The 22625-nt window shown below is 44.6% G+C and overlaps 2 protein-coding genes across 4 annotated transcripts in view; one reads left to right on the top strand and one right to left on the bottom strand.

The window, feature by feature from the left end:
• TMEM255B (transmembrane protein 255B) overlaps nt 1-22014 on the top strand; it is an 84475-nt gene extending 62461 nt beyond the window's left edge. For 2 of the 3 annotated variants that reach the window (XM_065658258.1, XM_065658257.1), the window contains 4 exons: nt 982-1067; nt 4590-4749; nt 10227-10370; nt 15454-15686. In XM_065658258.1, coding sequence (XP_065514330.1) covers nt 982-1067; nt 4590-4749; nt 10227-10370; nt 15454-15621 — 558 coding nt within the window. In that variant the 3' untranslated portion in view covers nt 15622-15686. Of the gene's footprint in view, nt 1-981; nt 1068-4589; nt 4750-10226; nt 10371-15453; nt 15687-21952 lie in introns of those variants that run through there. The other variant, XM_065658259.1, reaches the window with a different exon arrangement.
• Nucleotides 19737-22625, bottom strand: part of GAS6 (growth arrest specific 6) — a 42367-nt gene continuing 39478 nt past the window's right edge. The window contains exon 15 of the mRNA XM_065658256.1: nt 19737-20314. Within this exon, the coding sequence (XP_065514328.1) occupies nt 20163-20314 (152 nt within the window). The 3' untranslated portion in view covers nt 19737-20162. The remainder of the gene's footprint in view (nt 20315-22625) is intronic.

Raw genomic sequence — 22625 nt, 5'->3', positions numbered from 1 at the left:
TTTGCATTTTGCTAACGAAATACTTCTCAGTGGTTTCAGTATATTTTTTCTATCAAAATAAAACTATAGAAAGAATGTATTTTCTGACCTACTAGCTTTAAAAACCTCACCGTTCTCCAGGATTTTGAAGTCAATAAGTTAAAAATCTCGGGAAAAATAAAGCCTTAAATATAAAATATTTCAATTGGTCTGTAGTGCCAAATAGAAGTGATTAATGCTTATCACACTTAAGGAGTTGTTAAAATGATTTCTTGTCTGGACGGAAAGTGGCTTATGTGTGCCTACCTTTATTGTTCTAACATTTCCCCATCCCTGCAATTCCTGCTCACACAAACAAACCTTTTCAGTTTTCTATTCAAGAGCCTGCAGTAAATGGTACTTATTTGCTGGAGTGCTTGAATCTTCTCTAAGCAGTTTTGTCTGTGGGTTTGGAGATTGTTCTTATTGTTCCTGATTATTTCCTTCTTCAGGAGGGTGTTACTGAAAGGAGTGAGCTCCCATTTATTGGAAGCTGTTCAGATAAATTGGCTTCTTCGCTTATTTTCCCACTACAATGGAATGGTATTCTTATCCACTTCAGTGGCTTGCTGTGGTGTCTCTCTCAAAACCCATGGTCCCTGCTTCACAGCCATAGGGATCCACATCTCACAGCTGCAGACTCTATGTCTTAGCAAAATAGCACCAGGCAGAGCAGCAAAGTGCTTGAAGAATTTGGCAGCCCTGGGTGCAGGTCGGTGCTTGGGGCTCTGGGTTCCATAGTGCAAATGCCTCGAGATTCAAGGGCTGATGTCCAGAATGAAACTCCTGGGAGCTCAGGGATGTCCTTCTGCCCTGGAGTTGTGGATTTCGGCATCTCAGGATCTTTCTGCACAACAGGTGATAAAACCTGACACTGCGGTAGCTGCTTCTTTGCAGTCAGTAAGATGATTCACACAATATCGAAACACTGAGAATAAAAGTCAGTCTCTTCTTTTTTGGCAGGTGACGTGTTATACCTTAAACAGCAAATGCCAGCTGAAAGTAAAGAGTAACACGTGCTATTGCTGTGACCTGTACAACTGTGAGAAGTAAGTACCTGTGTGCAGTCAGTGGCCTCCAAGAAAACCTTTATTCTTTGTCCCTCCTCTTAAATGACAGCGACAGGTGCCCTTAGGCCTGGAGAAGCAAGACAAGGGGCTTGTGTGCTGAGCAACCCAGGTCCTCTGTGATTGAAGTCCTGATGCCAGCAGAGAAGAGGTCAGGGCTTGCCTATTAGTGTTAGCGTTATTTCAGTTTCTTTTTCTTTAAATACGTCCATAAGCTCTTTATTTTGTGATCAAAATCAACTACTCAGTCATAGCCCTGTCAAGATTTACTGTTGATCTTGCAATGCAATTTTCCCATTAGATTTTTTTTTTTTTTTCTGCCATCTCAGGGAAACAAAATGAATAGGAACATAGGTATCCATGAGCAGAGATCACATTGTAGGCACATGTGGAGTTCTTTTGTTAGCAACAGCCTAACAGGGATTTTGCTAAATTGCCATAGGATAGATACGAAGGTCTCGAGAGTGTTTTCTGAAGCTGTCCATTTTACTTCATCATTACCAACACATGAGATGTCAGAAGATAATGGAGGAAATGTCTGGATATGTTTATGAAGATCAGCTGAAGGTTACCACAGAGTTGCCATGCAGTGATTTAACACGAGTAAAAACAGTTGTTAGGAAAACTACATTACAGTGAACTCCAAGGGTTTGTCTGGAAGACAGATGAAATAAACCCGCACGACTGTCTGGCCACCTGGCACATAGAGATTTCAACTGCAAGCAGCACCATGTCTTGCCACATGCGAGAAACTGAGGAGAATTTCCCAGAGCAGATCTGCTGCCTGTCTCACCCTCTGCACACCTCAGCATCATCTTACCCTGCACTCTCATGCAACCTCTGCAACCTTCTACAGTTCACCCACAGTCACTCTTCTTTCTTTCCCTCTATGTATTTCTCATCTCTCTTCCTTCCCACGTCTCCTGTTTTGTTTGGGGTTTGTGTCCTTTTCACATGCTAGCAGCCCTGAATAACCACAGCCCTCTATAAGCCTTTGCTAGCATGCTGCCAGACAAAAACATTTTAGGCATAAGGAAATGAGGCTGGCTTAATGAGGCTTCTACACGACGCTTGAGCATAAAAGAGTAGCTCTTGCCCAGATCCTGACCCACCTAAGGAAGCAAAATTAAATTTGGGACTAGAGGGAAGTCATCTATGCAGACGTACTAGCACACAAGAGACACAAAGTGAGTGCAAGTCTATGGAATGGATTAAAATCCCCTATGAATGTGAGAGTATTTTGCTTGTGTGAGAAGTGTTAAATCTGGACATGATGGAGGTATATAAAACAAATTACATGGGAAAGGTAGAGTATGCACAACTTTGACATGTGTTCTGTGATAGACAAATGAGGGGAGGACATCATAGTTACAATGCAGTATCTTTACACTGAGAATGCGTTCTTCCATGGTACACAACTAATTGTTGCACATTAACACTGAACCAAAGAGCTCAACCCAATACAGAAAAGAACAAGTATTTTAAAGGTGTGAAAGCGTTCAGAGTTATCAAATAAAGTGACTGAAACTGTTCCTTAAAGTATAAGGTAACAATATGGAGAGATCAGGAATTCTCCCCCTCCAGAGGGAGATCCTCAGTGCCATTTTTCTAAGACACTGGGTTTGTCTGAAACATCTGGGATTGATCCCTGCTATGCCAGCATTTGATGATAAACTGATTTGATTTGATGTGTGCTCTGCCATTGTCAGCAATCCACAGTGGACAGCAAGATCTTATGGCACTGGCATGGAAAATCCAGAGTAAAGAAGCGGTCTCGCTGCTCTACAGACTTGGCAATTCCAGTTCATAGGATGGCTAGGGAGAAGTAGGAGACAGTTACATGAAGTTAAGTGACTTGGCGCCAGCCATGCAGTAGACCAGTGCACAGGCAGGATCACAAGTCAGATTTCCTCGGCCTCAGGGCAGCTGAAGCTATAGGTTTATTTAGTTAAACAATGTCTGGGCTCATGATAAGGCCCAAGTGAACTCAGCAGTAGTGGATCTGCAATGCCAGAACCGTGCCCCACAGCAAATGCTTGGACATTTCCAGGAATTACTGTCCTTGGCTTGGTTCTTCCCAGAAATGTTGTGGGTTTCTCCACACTGCTACCTTCCTTTGCAGAGCTTTCCCTAACAACCGATCTCCACTGCTGCCCCATGTGTTGGGGATGGAGGAAGAGAAGAGTGAGCACAAACTGCACACTTCTGGTTTCCACCATAAGCTGATGGCAATTTCCTCACAGTGCAAAACCACACTTGGCATTTAAAAAAAACTTTCCAACTCAAATAGCTGCTCTAGGAGCTCATTAGTGGCCTGGCATTAAGGCAGGTACTGGAAAGAACTGCAGGAAACTGTGGTTTCAAATTTTGCAGTAGGATATTTCTGACTTTCAGCAAGACAATGAAGATTGACTTCACAACATGCCTGATTTACAATAACCAGTACAGTGTGGAAATATAAACAAACAAAGATTTCTGGATAGTACTATCCATAGTGTAAAACCACATCTTTATACTGTACTGTGTTGCATCTGTTAATTCGGAACCACAGACACCGTAAAGAAATGTAGCCAGCTGGCAAAATCTCCCTTCCTGTGGTTGAATTAATGCTTAAGCAACTTGCCTTCCCGAGTTTCAAAGATGCCAGCAGATTTCCAGGTGAGCTGGGGTAAAAAAAACCATTGCTAAGCATGCTTTAGCTGGTAGCTAAATGACAAGGCCAGCATCCATGTCATGTCTGTGCCCGTGCTCAGACACCCACAGGAAAAAAAAAAGCTCCTGCTGGTGCAGACCACTGATCAGCCAAACTAAGGCTGCTATTAGTTGGAGCACATGTTTATTGCTGGCATTAGTAGAGCCAGTTTTTGTCTATAGCAGAGCTTTCTCCAGTTCTTCTGGGCCAAGAAAATGATCAGAGGGCTGGAACAGCTCTGCTATGAGGACAGGCTGAGTTGGGGTTGTTCAGCCTGAAGAAGAGAAGGCTCCAGGGAGACCTTATTGCGGCCTTTCAGTACATGAAAGGGGCATATAGGAAAGATGGGGACAGACTTTTTAGCAGGGCCTGTTGCAACAGGACAAGGGGTAATGGTTTTAAACTAAAAGAGGGAAGATTCAGGCTGGACATGAGGAAGAAATTTTTTTACAGTAAGGGTGGTGAAACACTGGCCCAGGTTGCCCAGAGAGGTGGTCGATGCCCCATCCCTGGAGACATTCCAGGCCAGGCTGGACGAGGCTCTGAGCAACCTGACCTAGTTGCAGATGTCCCTGCTCATTGCAGGGGGGGTGGACTAGATGACCTTTGAAGGTTCCTTCCAACCCAAACTGTTCTATGATTCTATTCTATTCTATTCTATTCTATTCTATTCTAAGCAGTGTTTGGTGGGAGCATGGATGAAATACTTTGCCAAAGAGGAAAGTAATCAGGAGGGCTTCAGATCCTCTGGTGCTCTGTATTATGTGCAAAACCATTCCCACAGCAGTGACGTTGTCTGCATTCCCTTTCAGTTCAGAGCAGTCCGCCAGCTACTATGAATTTGTCGGCGTGAGCAGCTGTCAGGATGTGGTTCACCTGTATAGGCTTCTATGGTCCTCCACAGTCCTCAACATCATCGGGTTGTTTCTGGGTATTATTACGGCTGCCATTCTTGGGGCATTTAAAGACATGGTAAGGCTCACAGTCTTTTGCCTTCTATGAGGACTTCTGTGCTTGTTGATGTTATCAAAAGGGTTAAAAGCAAGGAAGTGTAAGCATGCGAAGGAGGCACTTTGAACGTGTTTTCTGTGTGATCTGGGAGTCTGGGGTCACATCTTTAGGCTAAGCTGTTGCCAGCTGCTCACAGCTAAGTAGGTCAAGCCTGGTCCGTACATGAATGGAAGGCAAAAACAGGCATCTGCGTGAACAGGTGCTGGCGATTCAGTTAGTGACATCTTTTTTTTCCTTACAAATCAGCACTGAACGTGTGGGCCAGCACACAGTTCGACAATGCTAGTTTGTAGCTAACATGTAAAACTCAAGTCCTAGATGTGCCTATTTAACCTTATGTAGTTCTTTCCCCAAGAATGGGGATTAACGCTAAAGTGCGGCCAAGTTTTTATTTAAAAAATTGTGTTCAGGTCACGTTAACCTCCTCTGTTGTTTGACTAAGGAATGCCATCCTGTAACTGCTCCCTGTGCCACACCACTGTGTTGTGCTGATGTGCACCACTGCCTTCAGAAGAGGTTGTGTGCTTGGAGGGATTCTGTAATGCACTGCCTCATCTGCCTGGATTTTCTGATGTGTCAGAAGGGTGAAGTAGATGTTCCTGGGATTATCCCTGTCAGTGGTCATGTTTGCTACAGCAGTGCTTGAAGACCAACCAGGTGCCTCCCCATTTACTAGGCACTCAGAAGAGCAGATGGTCTTCCAAACTAAAGGGACAGAGGCATGGGGGTAGGGGTGAAATGTAGGAGCTGAGGCGAGGTGTGGTAGCAGCACAGGTCATCTCAGAACCATGATGTTTCTGGTGACTGTTTTGGAGGAGAAAACTAACCAGAAAGACAGGTGAAAGGAAAGATGAGGGGGATGGAGCAGAGAAGAGAAAGCAAGAGAGATGGGTGACGTGCACTGGGTGGGTAGACCAGAGGGAGGAGGCTTCTCAGAGCTGGCAGCCAGTGAGCCAAGGAGCCAGCCAGACTGGAGGGCATCCAGGACCTGCTCTGACCACTCACCATCCCTTAGCAAGCACGTCCAGGCTATCTACAACGTCGGGTGCTCAAAACCCTGTGATAGAGCAGGGCTGTATGAATTATTTGAAATTCACCTTTGTTAAGAGTTGCAAAACATTTGCTGGAAATATTCCTCTTTCCAGCTTAAGGCAAACAAACATACTGAGCCTTTGCATGTAAGCTGTCCTTTATGTGAGGGGACTCTTGCAAGGATCTGATAACAAATCGCAGCCAGCCAGTGAAGAGTTGTGGCAGCCTGATGGGATTGGAAGCAGCTTTCCCAGCTTAATTCATCCCCTCCCTGTGAGAGGAGCAATGTCAGAAGGGGAGCAGAAACAACCACAGTGGGAAATGAAGGAAAGAGCAGCTACTTGAAGAGGGGAAGGCAGGCATCATCTATTGTAAGTCCTTGGTAGGGCACTGCAGCTTTCCAGTGCTGCTGAGCATTTTCCCCTGTCTGGCAGATGGGTGCAAGTCCCTACACCAAGGGCAGCTTTGGGAGTTGCTAGTGCCCCCCTGAGATGGGGCAGGGTGCAGAGAGCCAGCCTGAGTCCACCTAATCTCTCGCAAAAACTGACTTACATGGGATTTGGGCTGAGCTTTGTAGCAGGACAAGCTCCGACCCAGGCATACCTCTGTGCTGCTTAGGGGCCATCGCTGCACTGCTCGCGATGGACCCCAAGCTGGGGAGACATTCCTGGGACAACTGGGGTCTCCATGCCCTTGCTGAGAGACAGAGCCTGGATCAAACTCAGAGGGCTCTGACTGGGCAGCACAAAGCTGTGCAAGGAAATCGTACCAGCAGTGGATGTGCAGCTTCCCCTGACTCCGGGCTCAGCTGGAGTGAGTCTGTCAGGCTCTGGCTAAAAACCTGATCTGAATAAGCTGTTTAGTGTCTCCTCTGTAGCAGGAGTGGGAAAAAAACCCCTCACTAGCTTAAGGGAAAGATGAGTTTGTGTCAGTTACTGCAGCACAGGAGCCATGCTATGCTTATGAAAGTGTTACTAAAGCAGCAATCCAAAACGCGGTGACCACTCCTTGCTCCTGCCTGTGCTTTTTCAGGATCCTTTTGAGTGACGGACCAGAGCTGGTTTGCTAATCTGCTGCTCACTTTTGTTACGAAAGGACTAATTCTTGGGAAAAGATGGGGCCAAGAAAACTTCGAGCAGAAAAGGAAGAGAAAGGGTCATGGGACTGAAATAAGAAAAAAAACCTTTGAAATGTCTGGAAGAACAATTTTCTTTCTTTCAGGATGTCACCTTCCCACAGAAATGCTCAATGGCATTTTCCAGGGAGAGCTGCAAAACCCGCTGAAATGCCCCAGGGCATTGCTCCGAGGTTGACTTCCAGAAAACACAGGGCCAGGCTGACTAGTCAAACAAAAACCATTATGTTTATCTCTGGGGAACACTGGCAGCCAAAACATGTTACAAAGGGGAGAGTTTGCAAAACAGTGCCGCTGCCTCTAAACTCATCACATTTCCTGGACAGAAAAAAAAAGGAAGTGTTGTCTTGCATGTTGTGGCTTTTCTTTCTTGTGACAAATTCCCTGCAGACCCTGGCATGCTACCCGCCGTTTTGCTGCCTGCCAGAGGGCCGTGCTGGCTTGGTGGGAAACATTTCATCCTCTCCTGACCCCCAAGGTGTCGGCTTTCAGTGGCCTCAGTGTCACCCACGGTGCTGTCCTCTGTCATCTGCTGGGTGCTGGGGGAGCTGCAGCAGTTACGATGGAACCCTCTTTTTCAGATCTACCATGTGCTTGGATGTAGGATGCTGGCTGGGCAGTTACCTTAAAATCAGTAGCGAGTTAAGATATAATGCATATAGAAGTATGTACCTGTAGTATCCAAAATGGTAAAATACCCAGATTATTTCTTACAGAAGACAGAAGTAAAGAAATGCATGGAAAACTTCACCTGCAGGTATTAAGAGTTAATTTAGAAACTCCCTTCCCTGCCACTGTATCCATCTGATGACTTGTAGATGTTCTCCTGACACACCTTGCCAAGGAATCTGCCTGCCCTGAGTTTAGGGTTGCATTAATCAGAACTGCGTCTGGTCCTGGGGGGTTGCCGGCTTTTTTTTTTCTTTTTTTTCTTTTTTTTAGTTAGTCTCCTTTTTGGAGAGTCTTCAAGGGAATATAAATGGAGTAAATATCATTCCGTTATCTCCTCAACTCTTCCCTCACTCTGCTCTGTAAAGAAAAAAAAAAGGAACCCCTGATTACTGAGCTACTTGCCAATATGTTCATGCCTTAGAACTTGTGCAACTTAAAGGTGCAGTCTGACCTTAACAGCAGCCGCAGCTCAGGAATAAACGCTTTGGCAGGTCTCTGTCGGATTGGGGAGCTGACCGGTCTTGCTCTGCAGCAGCACAGCCCAGCACACATGGCCGGGTGGGGGGCGGCCAGAGAGCCCCTCCATCCGTCCGTCCGTCCATCCATCCATCCACCGCCCAGTTCTCCCAGCTCCCTGACCCCAGGTGCCCGCATGGCAGCGCTCCCTGGCTGGTTAACAGCTCCTTATCTCTTTGACTTGGGTGTTTCGGTTTAAAAACGTCTCCACCCGCCCCTGTATTGCATGTGACTAATTCAACACAGCGTCACTACTGGAATACTTGATAAAAGCTTCTAACCAGCTTCAATACCTGCGAGTTGTTGCTAGCTCCAGGGTGAGATCAGAGAGCCTGATAACAAGGTGCTTTGATCAGTGGATTTGGGGCGGATGACTCCCCAAACTTGTCTTCTATGACTGTTGCGATGCTGCTGTGGCTGGAGAGAACACAAGAGGACTGAGAAAGGTTCCTGGGAGAAGGACAGTGGCACCCAAAGGGACCCACACCAGAAAGCTGGTGACAGGTGCAGAACAGGCATCTGTGTTTCGTGTTGGGCCAAACGAGAGTTTCTTGCCACATTTATGTCCGTAGCCAGAAGGATCTGATCACACCAGGGCCCCCCTCCTCCAAGGAGGCCCCAAGCCTGTGGGTCTGAGGCAAGCTGGTTAGCGGCTTCTCGCTGCTCCTGCCTGAAAGGCAGTGCCTCTTTGTTTCTCCTCACCATATCCACCCAGCAGGGCGGGTAGAATGGAGGTGTTTTGGTGAGGGTACCTTGAAGATGAGAGACTTGACTTCTCACGTGAAATAGGCTCTCTGCTTTTGGGCCCAGCCTCTCTCTGCACCAGCTCCTGGGGTGATAAGTTTCTCCAGAGAGCTAGGCCCTAGACTGTCAGGTAACCTCATAGGTGACCTAGATGGTGTTTTCCATTTACAAACACAATCACTGTGCCTCTTTCTCAGTCACAGTGAAATCTCACACTGTCTTCAGAAGACGCGGTGGTTTGTATGTCTCACTGATGTATCTGAAAGGAAATTACAAAAAACCAAAAGTCCTGGCTGCTGCTTTCAGCATTTGTCTTGCAACCACCATGTTTTATTATTTCAGTAAAAAGAAAATTCCATGCTCTCATGTAGAGGAATCTGCTAACAAAAACAAAGGAGAGAAAAGCAAGCACTAGATTTGTCTTGCTTTGCAAAGCAGAGGGACATGAACATCTTTCACAGAGCTCTACTGTCCATCACAAATAGTTATATAGCGCAAGGTTTTAGGGTTTAACACAAGGCCCCCTTTCACATTTAACTTCTGCTTTTTAAATTTTTTTTTCTCCCTCAGTTGTACCAGCTTGTTTAATAAGAGCTAGTATTAACACTTCTTTCTGCAAACCTCATCTCACATTGCAGTTAAGGGACATGCCAATAAAGCCATGAGATATGATTAATTTTATGCAGCAGGAATGGGATATGCACATGGGGGGGTGGCATTGGACAGCCAGCAGCAAACTCCGTTTCATAAGAGAGAGTGAGCTGTGAAAAATGAGCGTGCGGTCTGGAAAGGGAGATCTTTGTAGATCTGTGTAGGAAAGCAGAGAGAAAAGACATGAGGGCAATGGGTGGTTGCTATTGGAAAGAGTCTGCAGCAAGGACTGGGTGTTCGGTGCTGGAGTAGGTAAGAAGAGGTTGTCAAAGCCATGTGTTTTGCTCTGCTCTTCAGGGTGTCTCGGGTCTGGAGTCCTGGCAGTGCTTCTGTAACTGATGCTAAGGGAAGCACCAGCAGTCTTTTTCCAAGAGAAGATGATTAAAATAATTGTGTAATTCTGGCCAGAAAATTCACTCCAAATACACTCTCCTCTCATTCTGTCTGCTCCTTGTTTGTTTTTGTTTTGTTTTGCTTTAGTTTTGTTTGTTTGTTGTTTGTTTGGGGTTTTGTTGTTGTTATTTGTTTGGTTGGTTTTTGTGGGTTTTGTTTTTGGTTTTTTTTCCTAGTACTGGTATTGTGTTGGAAAACAGAAAGTTGTTAAATTGCCTAGTTGCTTGTGTTAGGACCAGTTTCTGCTCCAGCCCTCTCTGTGCTGTGCTGATATATTGTCTTCTCTGCTCAACAGGTACCTCTGTCCCAAATTGCTTTCAGTGCCGCACCTCCTCCTCAGATCCTGTACAATCCTGCCCAACAGATCCTGACATACGCTGGCTTCTGTCCTTCTGCAGCAACTATTTCTACATATCCATCCTACCCATTACCTCTTCAGGTACAGTACAAAATGGCACCCTTCTTTTACTCCATCAGAAAAGCATTAAGTGGCCACTCAGTACAAACTCTGCAGTGGCAGATCTGGGCTCCTGGGGGTTTGAAATGAGGCAAGGAAGTTGGATCCCAACTGAGACTCGTCTCTGGGATGACTTAGTCTGGGCCTAGTTCTCAGGTCTGTTCACAGATCTCATCCTTTCTCCGGTCATCCTTTAGACTCTGCTGGCCAGGAATCCCAGTGTGGGATTAGAGTTGGGCTGCAGTAGTTGTGAAGGTGAACATAGCCCCTGTGTTGAGCAAAGATAAAGCAGCAGCAGAGGCATGAGGGGAAGCCAAAAGAAGCATCTGATACACAACAGGATTTGGCAGAAAAGTTTACACATCTTAGCTTACCTTAATATGCAGATAAGTAGATTAGGACTCATCAGATGGAAAGGAGACAAGAAAGGGGAGGAAATGAGGTCTGTGAAATTGAGTGATATGGAAAGGATTGTGGCTGGATATTAGTGATAACTTGCCCAAATAAAGCTATTAGTTGGCAAGGCAAGCCAGAAATAGGACGGGTGTTTGCACACCAGAGAAGATTCAAATACCACAGGATGTTGTGGAAGAGTATAAATGAGGAGTTAAGGAATTAGTCCATCAACCGCTATTAAACACAGGGATTCAGGTGCCACTTGCAGCCCGGCAAGTTCCCAGATGGCCGCCTGCCACAAGAACCAACAGGGGCTTATCAGAAGATGGAGCCCTTTTTCTTTTAGCTTTCTATAAGCACCTGTGGTGGGCCACTGCTGGGAGACAGGTAGAGAGCTGCCATGGCAGCTGGCAGAGGTTGGTGAGCCTTACTGACCCGGGGCAGCTGGCCTGAAGGCAGGAGGAAAAGCTGCTGGAGGTGCAGCTTCCTCCCCTTGCAGTAGGCGTTACGACATGAGCTTCACCTCCGTCAGAAGGATGAGGTGCAAGTCGTGCTCCAAGCCTGTGCTGCATCCAGCCAGGCCTGGCCTGCAAAATGCAGGGAGTGGTGCTGAGGATGGTGGGTTTTTTTTTTTTTTTTTCCCCAGAGTGAGGGTGAGCTGGTAAATAACTGAACGTACTGAGACTCCGGAGTAATCATAGGAGTTTTTGGGTTTTTTTAAAGCACAGTAAGAGTGTTTTGTTCAATCCAATGGCTTGTTATACTTTGATTGTGCAGTGCTAGACCGGTGGGTATCACAAGTGTTGCAATACTTCTTAATTGAAAACACTGCATGTTTAGCATGATCTAGCTGTGGACCAGCTCCCCACAGCCTCCTGGGCTACATCTGTTCAGGTCCAGTAAGCTACCGGGCACAAGTACTGGGACATGATGACCATCCAGACCAGTGAATTGTTAGCCTGCTCCTGGTATGGGTTTGGCCCAGACCACCTAACAGCCTCCCAGCAGTGCCCAGGAAGGGGTCAGGAGACGGCAAGGGCAATGAACCCTTCCTGGTAGGCAGTGTGCATACAGTCACACTGGTTTGGTGGTAAGAGTTCAGCTGTAGCGATATGATATGTGCTGTGCCAGTTGGCTTCACAGCCAGAGAACAGTCCTTGGCACGTCTTATTTATTAACGTAAATGGGGCCAGGCGCCTTTGGAGACCATGGGTTGAGAGGGAAAAAAGGAGCACACTTGGAGACCCTTTTTTGTTTGCTTTTAGCTGAAAAGCTGTGCTGTTCTGCTGCGTTCCGTTAGCGCGTAGCCAAGAGTAGAGAGAGAAGGGATAAAAACAGATGAAAGAAAGCAATTAAGCTGAAAAGATGCACACAAGTAGTCATGAGGATCAATTGTAACTGTTCAGTTCTTTGTCCGCTGAGAAACAGAAATACATCGTATTTACCCCAAATTCTTAACTGCATTCCAAAATAAACACAGTTATTTTCCTAGGTTTCTGCTTTTTCTAAGAAATGCGTTCATTTGTCTTCTCTCCCTTTCATAACATTCAGAAGCAGACACCACCAGCTGTCCCCAAGCCAGGATAGGTTAGTGAGAAGCACTGGGCTCCACAAGGGAGAACGCTTAATTCTTTTCCTGGAAAAAAAAGGCAATAGCCTTCCTATGTGTATGAGCTCATCGTGTTGTAGTTTGGAGAGAATTAATTTCTGCATCAGTATATGAGTTAAAAAATCATAATAAACTTACTAAAAGCTACAAAAGGGTAAATGTTAGAAGCAGGCCTGATAAGGAAAAGCCAGAAGCCTGACTGTCATCCATTTCCATTACTTGGGAGCTGTGGGCTGAATCCATGGAGCTGTAGGTAGGTCTTCATGACCCATGTAAGTGCTCCAAGCAGCACCCAGTGATTTAGGCCTTCACAAGCCCTGCTCAGCTGGTCCTGGTCCTTAAGGCACCTACAAACCCTGGGGTCGGAATGCATTTGGCTAAAAGCAGGGGCTGTTGGCACGTAGGGATCTAGTGCTGACTGATCATGAGATCAGGTAGCCACCTGGCCCCTGCTGTCCCTCCAGGAGTCCCCATGTCACATCTGTGTGAATGTCCGGGATATCCCATGGCATCCCAAAAGGTGTGGGGACTTACATGTGGGCATCCACAGTGTAGGAGACTCCACCTAAGCTGGTCTACCCTTCCGAGTCACCAGAAAGAGCGAGGCACTTCTCACTCAAGCTAAAGATATATGGTGTGAGTGGTATGAATGCACCCTACAGGCCTTTCCACTGACTAGGGGTGGGATTCAGTTGCTACATGTCACCATGCTGTGCGCTTAGATACCTACATCCTTGAGCCTTCAACTGAGATGTCAAAATCTGAGGCTGAGCTGTGGATCCTAGGGGTGCACTTCAGTTGCCTAAAGATATGGCACTTGAGATGGCCTGAAGTTCACAAGACATCCATACAGGGCTGGCTGATGTAGACCAAGGTCTACATGAGACTTGCACATGTTTCTGGAGCAGGTGGCAGAGGGTGCCCTTGGGCATCTCAAAAGGTATAATGTTTTTGCTTCCACGTAGACCAAGATCCAAATAAGGCCCCCGACATGCATTTTTTTTTTTCTCAGCTTTCACTTTGGCATGCTCAATGGCTAAACACTGCTCCTAAGCCCCTGGATTTCACATTGCCCTGCACCTGCCCCTAGTTGGGGCAGCGTCACACACATGCTGGTTCAGTACAACAAAAGGAGCAAAACCTTCTTCAGCTAAGAGTTGGAGGGCGGAGGAGAGAAAGTTAATTGATGCTAGTTAATTAAATAAAGCAGTTAGCAATCAATTACCAACTAATAACTCCAGTTTGAACCCTCACCTCATCCAGAGGAAATCTACAGCCATAGTTTCTCCTCCTGGGAACATATCCCACCTTGGGTTAGTCTGGTACCAAACAAGCCCAGCCTAAGTGCTGCCCCCACTTGCATGGACTGAAGCTCCATTAGCTCAAAGGCTGTGAACCTGAGTTCACCTGTGGTTCCCACCACTGAGCAGATTCAGTCCTAGTCCTCTGCTGAATCCCATGTCTCACTGGATAACTGCTTGCTGGAGGGACAAACAAAGTCTTCAAAAAAATCACAACCTGAGCTGGTGGTAAATGCTCCTCAGTTCACCTCATCTTTCCTTGTCCACAAGCAGAAACCGGCCAAATGCAAAAAATAAAAGGTGATAACAAGAATGCATTTTGTCAGGGATGTAACCAGCATTTCTTTTCTTTACTGTGGCATGTGCTAACAAAATCATTCGGCCCTTACTGCTACAGTTCAGTCACAACTAGTCTTGGTAACAGGCCTGCCAACTGGTCAGGTAAATGATTATCTGTGCAGGGACTGGTGGTGATGACAGCAGTAAGGGTTGTGCCAATCATTCCTGCCAGTGGAGAACTCGTTACAGAAGCAATTCCAGGCAGATGGAAACAGCAGCTGCAGTTTCAGGGGGAAACGGAAGCAACAGCTTCAAAGTAAAGAAAACCAAACTACCCAAAACCACAATTGCATTTGGAGCTGATCTAGCAGGTCTGTCAGTGTACCCGCACTGCCTCCTGCAGAGTAAAAGGGCACAGTCAACCTTCCTGTCAGGATGTCCCCATTCTCACTCACTAAGTCACCCTGTGGAACAACTTTCTCCTGGCCATGGGGGTTTGACCCCTGCTGAGCTGGAGCCCCACGGAGAAGCCACGCATCGTGGCATGGGGTCTGCCAGCCCTGGCCGGTTCTGAGATGCCATTGTCCAAGTGCCAGCTCTGGTACTGGCCTTCTATATGGTGACTATTACTTTTTCTGCAGCAGGGAGCAGCGTTTACTTGTCCAGATTTTTCATTTCCCTTGAAAAAGATGCATGATGATGATTTTTTGTTTTGTTCTGTTTCTTTTTTAAATTCCAGGCACTTTAGGCCTGAGCCTGAGGGGAGCTGAACACAACTCTTCTGATGACCCCTAAGGACTGGCATGTGTTGGCTTATGAGGGAGGGGATGAAATCCTGACCTGCTTTAAATCAATGGCAAACCCTGGTTTAAAGTAGTGGTAGGATTTTATCCAGAACATTAGTCCCTACATGCATTCTTTTATTTTAGCAAACTCTCCTTGTTGCTGAACATGGGCTGCTTCCTAAGCTCTATCTATTTTTCGTGCCTCTTTTAGCCACTGAGACAAAGTAATAGACAGGGAGCCTACCTGTAAAATTTTCTCTTGAGGGGATTCTGCTTTTGGCACAGGAATAGGACCTTGCATTTATACGAGTATTATAACTGAGATTAATTACATCTGAGATAATTTAAATTTCACAGTGATGCCTGGAAATGAGCAGCTACACATAACCTCATCAGCCAGCTGGTTGCAGTGCCTCACCCAGGAAGCCAGAGCACCTTTTCCTGCAGAAATTCCTGTTCTGCTCTATTGCCTGGCTGTATGCGCAATGTCTATTAAAAATGACTTGGGTTACAGATGGAATCTGTCTTGTTTCACTAGACACCACCATGCTAAAATGAGCGTTGTGCTGCAATGCATGAGAAACTTAATCATGGGGCTTATTATATAACACTTACATGGCAAACACTGAACTCAGAGCTGCAAATGGGACTGTAATCCTTTACTGAACAATGTGTTTTTCTTTGTCTATATGCAGCCTGCCAGCAATTTTCCAGGAACATCATCTACTGACATTTCTCTATCAGAAGAAACTCAGCCGCCATCTCAGTCTAGCTCCAGCTATGGTCTTCCCCCCAATGCTCCAGCCCTCTATACACCGACTTACTTCTTGCCTGGAGAAAAGCCTCCACCATATGCACCATAGAGCAAAAGCATTTATTTTAGGTAGCTGGTAGGCTTTTATTTTGTTTTTAAGAAACCTCTGGAAACTGTGCACTAGACTTCCCAAGGAATCCAGCAGAGAGCGTGTTATGGCCACTCTGCTTTTACCCACATCTCACTGTGAGCAGAGGAGGACCCTGGAAATGTAATGGCAGGCACATCACCAGCGGGGTCACCAGTCACCACCCAGTTTGCCTGCCGTCAAATGCAGTGTTGCTTTCTGGCTACCACTGGAAACATTCCAGGCCAGGCTGGACGGGGCTCTGAGCAACCTGATCTAGTTGCAGATGTCCCTGCCCATTGCAGGGGGGTTGGACTAGATGGTCTTTAAAGGTCCCTTCCAACCCAAACTGTTCTATGATTCTACTGTAAGCATGAGATGTTTCCTTCTTGGTACACTGCAGAATGAATTTTCTTCAAGAGGGGATACGAAGAAAATACTCTTGATATGTGTTCTGCTTTCATGAACCACTATAGAGGGGCTCTAGTCTGTGTTGTCTGAATGGGTAGTCAGGAGCTCTCAGAGTCAATTATTTTGGGTAGGAAGAGAGCAGGTGTTTGTTTGCTTGTAGTATTTATTTAATAACCCTTTTTGGTGGCAGTGTGGTATCAATTAAAAAAGTGTGGCAATTATTTTACAATAAAATTGACTGTGTATATTTATACTGTACCTAAGGCTGTGTGTTTTCGTAAGGACAGGAAAACAAAAGAAGAGAGGAAAAAGTACCCTACCAAATAGTTCCCTTTTTGAAGTTTCAAACAGAAAGGTTTTTTTTATTGGGACTATTTTATCCAAACTTTGTGCCGGTCTAGTCTGTCTAGTAAAATGTCATGTCAGTGTGCTAAAAATGCAATTCCCAGACAGGTATTTAAGCTGCACTTGAGTGCTGGAATTAATTCATTTCTAGTTAAAACAGGACCACAACAAAACCACCAGTTTTTTATTTTTAAACTGATCAAGACCTGGTCTAGTCATTTTACAACCACTGAAACAGAGCAGACGAAGGGTCAGATTTCCTTAATTTTTTTTTTTTGCAATTTTCTCCTATTGTACAGTACAAAAACACTTTGACAAGGCTAAGCAGCACTATCTGTAACAGTGCCATTGACAGGAACACATTCTTGTCCCTGTCGTGCACCCTACGTCCTCGCTGTATATCAACATTAGCTGCGGTCTCTCTTGGGACACGGCTGCCATATTTTGGGTCAGGAGCAGCTACACCAGCATGAAAACCCACCAGATCGCTGCATCCCATCACTGCATTTTGCTCCTGGAGAAAGGGTGGTGGCGCTGCTTGCCGTATACATCTTCCAGTCTAGACAGCAATGAAGCTATAGAAATTTCCTGAAAGGCCAAAGAGCAAAGCAGAAGGAAGGTATTTCTCATTAATTTTTTAAGCAGCTGCTTCATATTATGAAAATATTAAGAAACCCTATATAAACAAAACCAGCCTAATTGACAGTCTCCTCTGAAAGGAAGTGACACCATCAGACCAGCTGAAAATAGAACGAAGAATGATCGGCCTTTTACATAATACTTTCCATCTTTCAAGAAATTTCTGTTAATTCATATGTTGTACCCCTATGTATAAAAAGCAGATTCAGTACTAATACACATAAGATCAGAGGTTAATTTATACGGGCAGTTAAAAAAGTTCGATTAAAAAGGATTTTCTGAGACGTGAAGTTTTAGGCCAGTGATGTGAACAGTGACAAGGTGCCTTACGTGTAGCGTTGATCAGGTGAATTACATGAACCTGATTAAGAGAAACAGAAGCCAGAGGAGACAATTATTTTTCCTTTAAACATGAATTTAATGCACCCAAAATGCTTCATTCTTGTGGAAATCCATGCTATGAAGAGCACAATGACCATGATCACGAAATGAGTGGAACTACACATTTACTTCTTGCTTGCTATGAATACAACTAGGGGAGCCACCTGGGTTCATTCTGGGGACTCAAAGCCTGGAACAGACTTGCTGCCTTTGAGTTCAGCACCTAGGCTGCTAACAGAACAAAAACCAAATCAATATTTCTCTTGGGTTGAAGTACAGTGACTGAGGAGGAATGAAGGAATGCTTATCGCTTTTTTCCTCTTTTCAGTGGTACATATTATAGAAGCAGCTGCCTGTTCCTCCAGCAAGGTACTGCTGTAGGGTATTAAAACCAATCCAACTTGACACAAAAAAACCCCGCTTTCTGTGATTCTCCAGACTTACAAACTCTGGCTTTCTCTTCTAAACCACATTTTGGGTTTGGGGGTGTTGTGGTCTGTGCAAAATATCTTTGCATACATGCACACACATACACAGTCCAGGAAAAATTTTTGTTCCAAATTAGATTGGTTTAGAAAATGGAATTAGTCATTTTTCACATAATATTAAGTCTGAAACTGCAGAGTACCATATTGTACCACAGGATTCACATTTCCAGGATCCAAAATAATTCTGGCCTTATAAATAGTACCACTTACATTAACACAAAGGTCAGACACGTTAGTGATTCATTTATGCCACATGGTAGTTTTTTGGGAACTACCATAGAAATGATACAAAAATGGCAGACATAAGACTATTCTGCTGACACGCTGCCTTTGAAAACAACAGAGTAAAATAGGGTTTGTTTCATCTATTTAAAAAATAGTAGGTGTCTTCCAAGTTTGTACTGTTTTCATCAGAGCTACTCCAAGTTAAAAATATGGGAGATATATTTTGGTAAAGGACTAAAATAACCATGACAAACACACAGAAAACAAAACACTGCAGTGTGGAAGTGCTATTAACCACAGTATCTTCAGGATTCCTGGCTCTCACTGGAGATACTAAACTCATGTTTCTTGGGTTCTCCATCATATCATAAGCTGATCCAGACTCACCAACTCTAATAGAAAGAACTCTTAGGAATAACATGGTTTTCCTTGCTCAATTAAAAAAAGCAAAAACATTGAACTATTTCTGGGTTTTCCTATCCAGGCGCACTCCACCAATAAGTTATTACTGTCCAGTGACCAACCATCCTTTCAAACTTGCATCTGGTTACACCTGAGTGTAAGGAGTCTTTTGACAGGTCCTTCTGTAAGTGTAAAAGAATAGGCCGGTTGAAAGCTATAAAGCTCTGGTCTTTTCTGCCCTACTGCATTTCTGCTGATGGATTTGGTCATGATACACAGCTATGGTGTCATGCTGTCTAATGGCTAAGAGAGTACCTTCCTCTTCTCTGCTACACAAAGCAGGGATCCTTACCAGCAAATACGTTTGGGATAGTCTTCCCCCTCTTCCATCCTTTCCTCTGGGACAGTTGCATCTCCATAGGTTGGTCATAGATGTTGTCACATGTGTGGATTATTAGAGTAATCTGTCATCTCCACATTTGACTGAGTGAAACATGACACATTTATAGAAGACCTTGTAGAATTAGATGTTTTCCACATTAACCCTCTGAAGTGTAGGGTAACCTCAGCTACCCAGTCACCACAGCATATATCTGTCTTTCTCAGTTCATTAATCTGACACAAAACAAGGACCAAATAAAGCAAGATTTAAGTATCTTCAAGCAGGCTACCCGCACTTCACAAGGATATCTTAAAAGCAGAACGCATTTTATGGCTCTACAGCTTCTCCCCACGTATTATCTCACCGCACTGCAATTTGGCCTGTCTAACTCTAAAGATCTCAAGCCTCTCTGCTCCCACTAGGCTCACAGTGAATGAGCCTACCTAAAAAATTAGGCAGCAAAAATATGTAATCTCCAGATAATATCCCCCAATTCTTGACACCTTATAATTTGCTTCAGCGGTTATTGACACAAAAGCCATATGGCTATCAACTTATTAAGTCTTTTATCCTAATTGTTTCCTGATCACTCAACTTTCTTTTCCTTTTACTGTTGACCGAGAGTTTTTCTAAATGTCACAGCTAGGTCTTCTACCCGTGGTACCAGACAGAGAAACTAAAGAAAAAACCACCTCCAAACAAAAAAAACCAAACTAAGCAAACAGCGCCCCCCTCACCCCTGTAATCTTCACATCAGGCATAGCCTGAGTTACTATCTCCAAATAACAGAATATAGAACAATCTCAGTACAGGTAAATTAAAAATTTGTATGTAAATATTTTATTCTCTCATATTTTGCAAATCAGAAAGCAGTGTTTGGTAATAAAAAATAATACAGAATTATTATTTTTCTTCCAGTCCACACTCATATATTACCAGGTTTTCCACATTACAGATAAAACTGTCTCTTACAGTCTAAAGATAACACTCACTTTTGGTATATTCTGTACTTTTGGCTTATTTAATATTAGTCTTCTGAACTATTTACAAATATATTACAACCTTTAAACCTCAAAGCAATGGAGTATTTCAATAATCAATCTGACATAAGGATCAGTAGCTCCTACATAACTTCAGTGTTTAAGAGAAACTATACACGCAGTGCAGTAGGTCTGAATAATTTATATCTTTAAAAAAAAAGAAAAGCATTGAAAGTTTCTGAATATAAAACTTTCGCATTGCAGTGGTACCTACTGCCCTGCCTCGACTGGAGGACAGGAGTGTGAGGTGATGTCGCTGTGCTTGTACAGAGCCTCGTCTAAGTCCAGCGCCTTGCTGCTCAGCTTGACGGTCATGCAGCCGTGGTAGGACGCGGTGACCGGAGTGGAAGTCACAGGAACGTCTGTGTGAAAGGAGAGACAAACATCTCAGATGGCTGGTTTCGAATAAATGCCTGCCCTACCTATGCTCAGATGAGCATCACTTCGAGGAATTCAAACTCTCCTCCACTCTGGGATTTCTCCTTCCCCCTCACACCCCCCAGCAGAAGGCAGGAGCACAATCCCAGATACGAGGAACACGCCGTCTGCTCTGGTGCACAAAAGCCCTTCTCGCAGGCTGAACCCTTCCTCAGCTGCTCTGTGTCTCTGCAAGGCCTCCAGTCCTGGGGAAACTCCGTGCTGCACAGCCGCAAGGCTTCACTCCAACTGCACGCTGTGTTCATGCTGCTTTCCTTCTCAACATTTCCCCCACCTCCATCTCTGGAGCCTCTACTTTGTCTCTAGTGTGGCTGTTACGCCTTCCTCTAATGCTCTCCCTCTCTCTCTTCAAAATGTCTGCCAAAAGGTTATCGGAAGAACTTCATGACAGGAAGGCTCCTCCTGTGCGCAGCCTCTACCGCTTGCTGGACTTGCTGCCATTCATCAGAAAGGTGCTGGCATACATCAGTTGAGTTGCTAAGGCTAATGAGACTAATATTTTCTATGGAGATCCACCAGTGACATACTTTTAATCAGTTTACCAGAAGCAGAAAACAACTAGCAAGGAAGAAAACACTAAGTACCATCCAAGAGACTAGAGGAAATTAGTCAATCTGATTACTTCCTTCTGTAACATCATATACACAGTGACCATAAATAAACAAAAACCCCACACAGTAACAAAGCAACATGGAAATTTACGTGAACTGTGTCTTCTACCCTTCCCAAAAGGTTATTAGTTTTTTTACAACCCAAAGCCGGCCTAATCGAAGTAGTTGTGCAATGGAAAGCAATGAATGTCTCAAAGATTCTTTAACTTCGCAGTGATTCAGGTAGCTAAGTAAACTCCTTATCTTTACACTGAAGCAAGGACAACTTGAACAATAGATTGTCCTGTTGACCTGAGATCATATGCAATTCAAAGGGTTCTGCCTGGAGACATGAAGGGCCAAATTTGAAGCTAATGTGATGACACACAGCCCAGACTGAGGACGGGCTCTGGAACTGAGTGAGAGAAAGAATATTTGTGTGGGATCTCTAAGCCACAAAGAGATACTACAAATCACACAGATTGCTGTTACGTATGCCACAGGGCTGACTGAAAGACAGTGTGGGCTTTGAGATGGGTTTGGAAGATACTACCAAAAATAATTTTTAAAAAAATATTTTGTGTTACAATTGCGAATCAGGTCAAATATTTAATCTTCTGTTACGACTAGAAATGGATCTGTCTGAAATGCGGTCCTGTAAAGACTGAGAAACCTTGTTTAAAGGCTTCTTCACCCAACAGTATACACATTGCCTGGAAAAACACCTATGCTTTATATAAATTACATAATTCAGCATTTATCAGAACTGAAAATACCATAGAAAATGTAGTGACTTCCTCTACATTCCCTCTTATCTCTTGAAACTCTAAATAATATTTCTTCCACATCTGGAATATTAGCTGTACTTAGGATGGCACATACTACATACTTTGACCTGGAATTCTTTCTTAAATTGTGACAAATGGAATAAAGACATTAAGTGTGACCATCATACGTAATTTTTTTCCACAGGGTATGGAACCAGGAAAAGAAACAAAAACGACATAATGTTTTCAAAATTTGAATGAGCCAAACTCACTTAGATCTGACCATTTGGCATAGTTATTTAACTCGGAGTGATAAATCCAACCAAAGTGCTGAGATGTTTATTTGTTTGGCAAATGACAAGGTTTCTCGATGCAATGCTGGGTTCCTCTCAATGGCAAAAGCAGACCATGGGCAGAAATTCCTGTTGCTGAGCAGAACAGATCAAAGAGGGAAAGCAGCTAAACCTCCAGAAGCCAGCTGGGTCTAACCAGCCACGGCTCTGATATCTCACGCTTAGTTCTGGATAATTAAAAACTGTGCTTCGCCCAGCATGGTTAGACTAAGCAAACCGCAAAGAACTCAGGATGGCGACAGAATGGGATTGTCTTCTGGGCTGTGAAAGTCTCTGCTGTGCGTTTGAGAGCTACTTGAAAGAAAGCAGGTGACCTCTCTTGCTCGTGCAATGGTCAGCTCCGACAATTCAATCCGACACCAGAAAATGTCACATTTGAGCACTGAGCCTTGCTCCTGCCAGTGTGTGAACACCCCAGAGTGTGGCCTCTCCCTTTTACGTGTCACTAGGAGCCATCTACATCACAGGCATAAACAGTCTGCAAACTCTCGTTCGTGATGGGAACAGTCACGTCATGTGTCCTGG

Source organism: Caloenas nicobarica, chromosome 1, assembly GCF_036013445.1.
Source record: "Caloenas nicobarica isolate bCalNic1 chromosome 1, bCalNic1.hap1, whole genome shotgun sequence".
In the NCBI taxonomy this organism is placed as follows: domain Eukaryota; kingdom Metazoa; phylum Chordata; class Aves; order Columbiformes; family Columbidae; genus Caloenas; species Caloenas nicobarica.
Note: the sequence above shows the minus strand (reverse complement) of the source record. Positions and strands in the feature narration are given on the sequence as shown.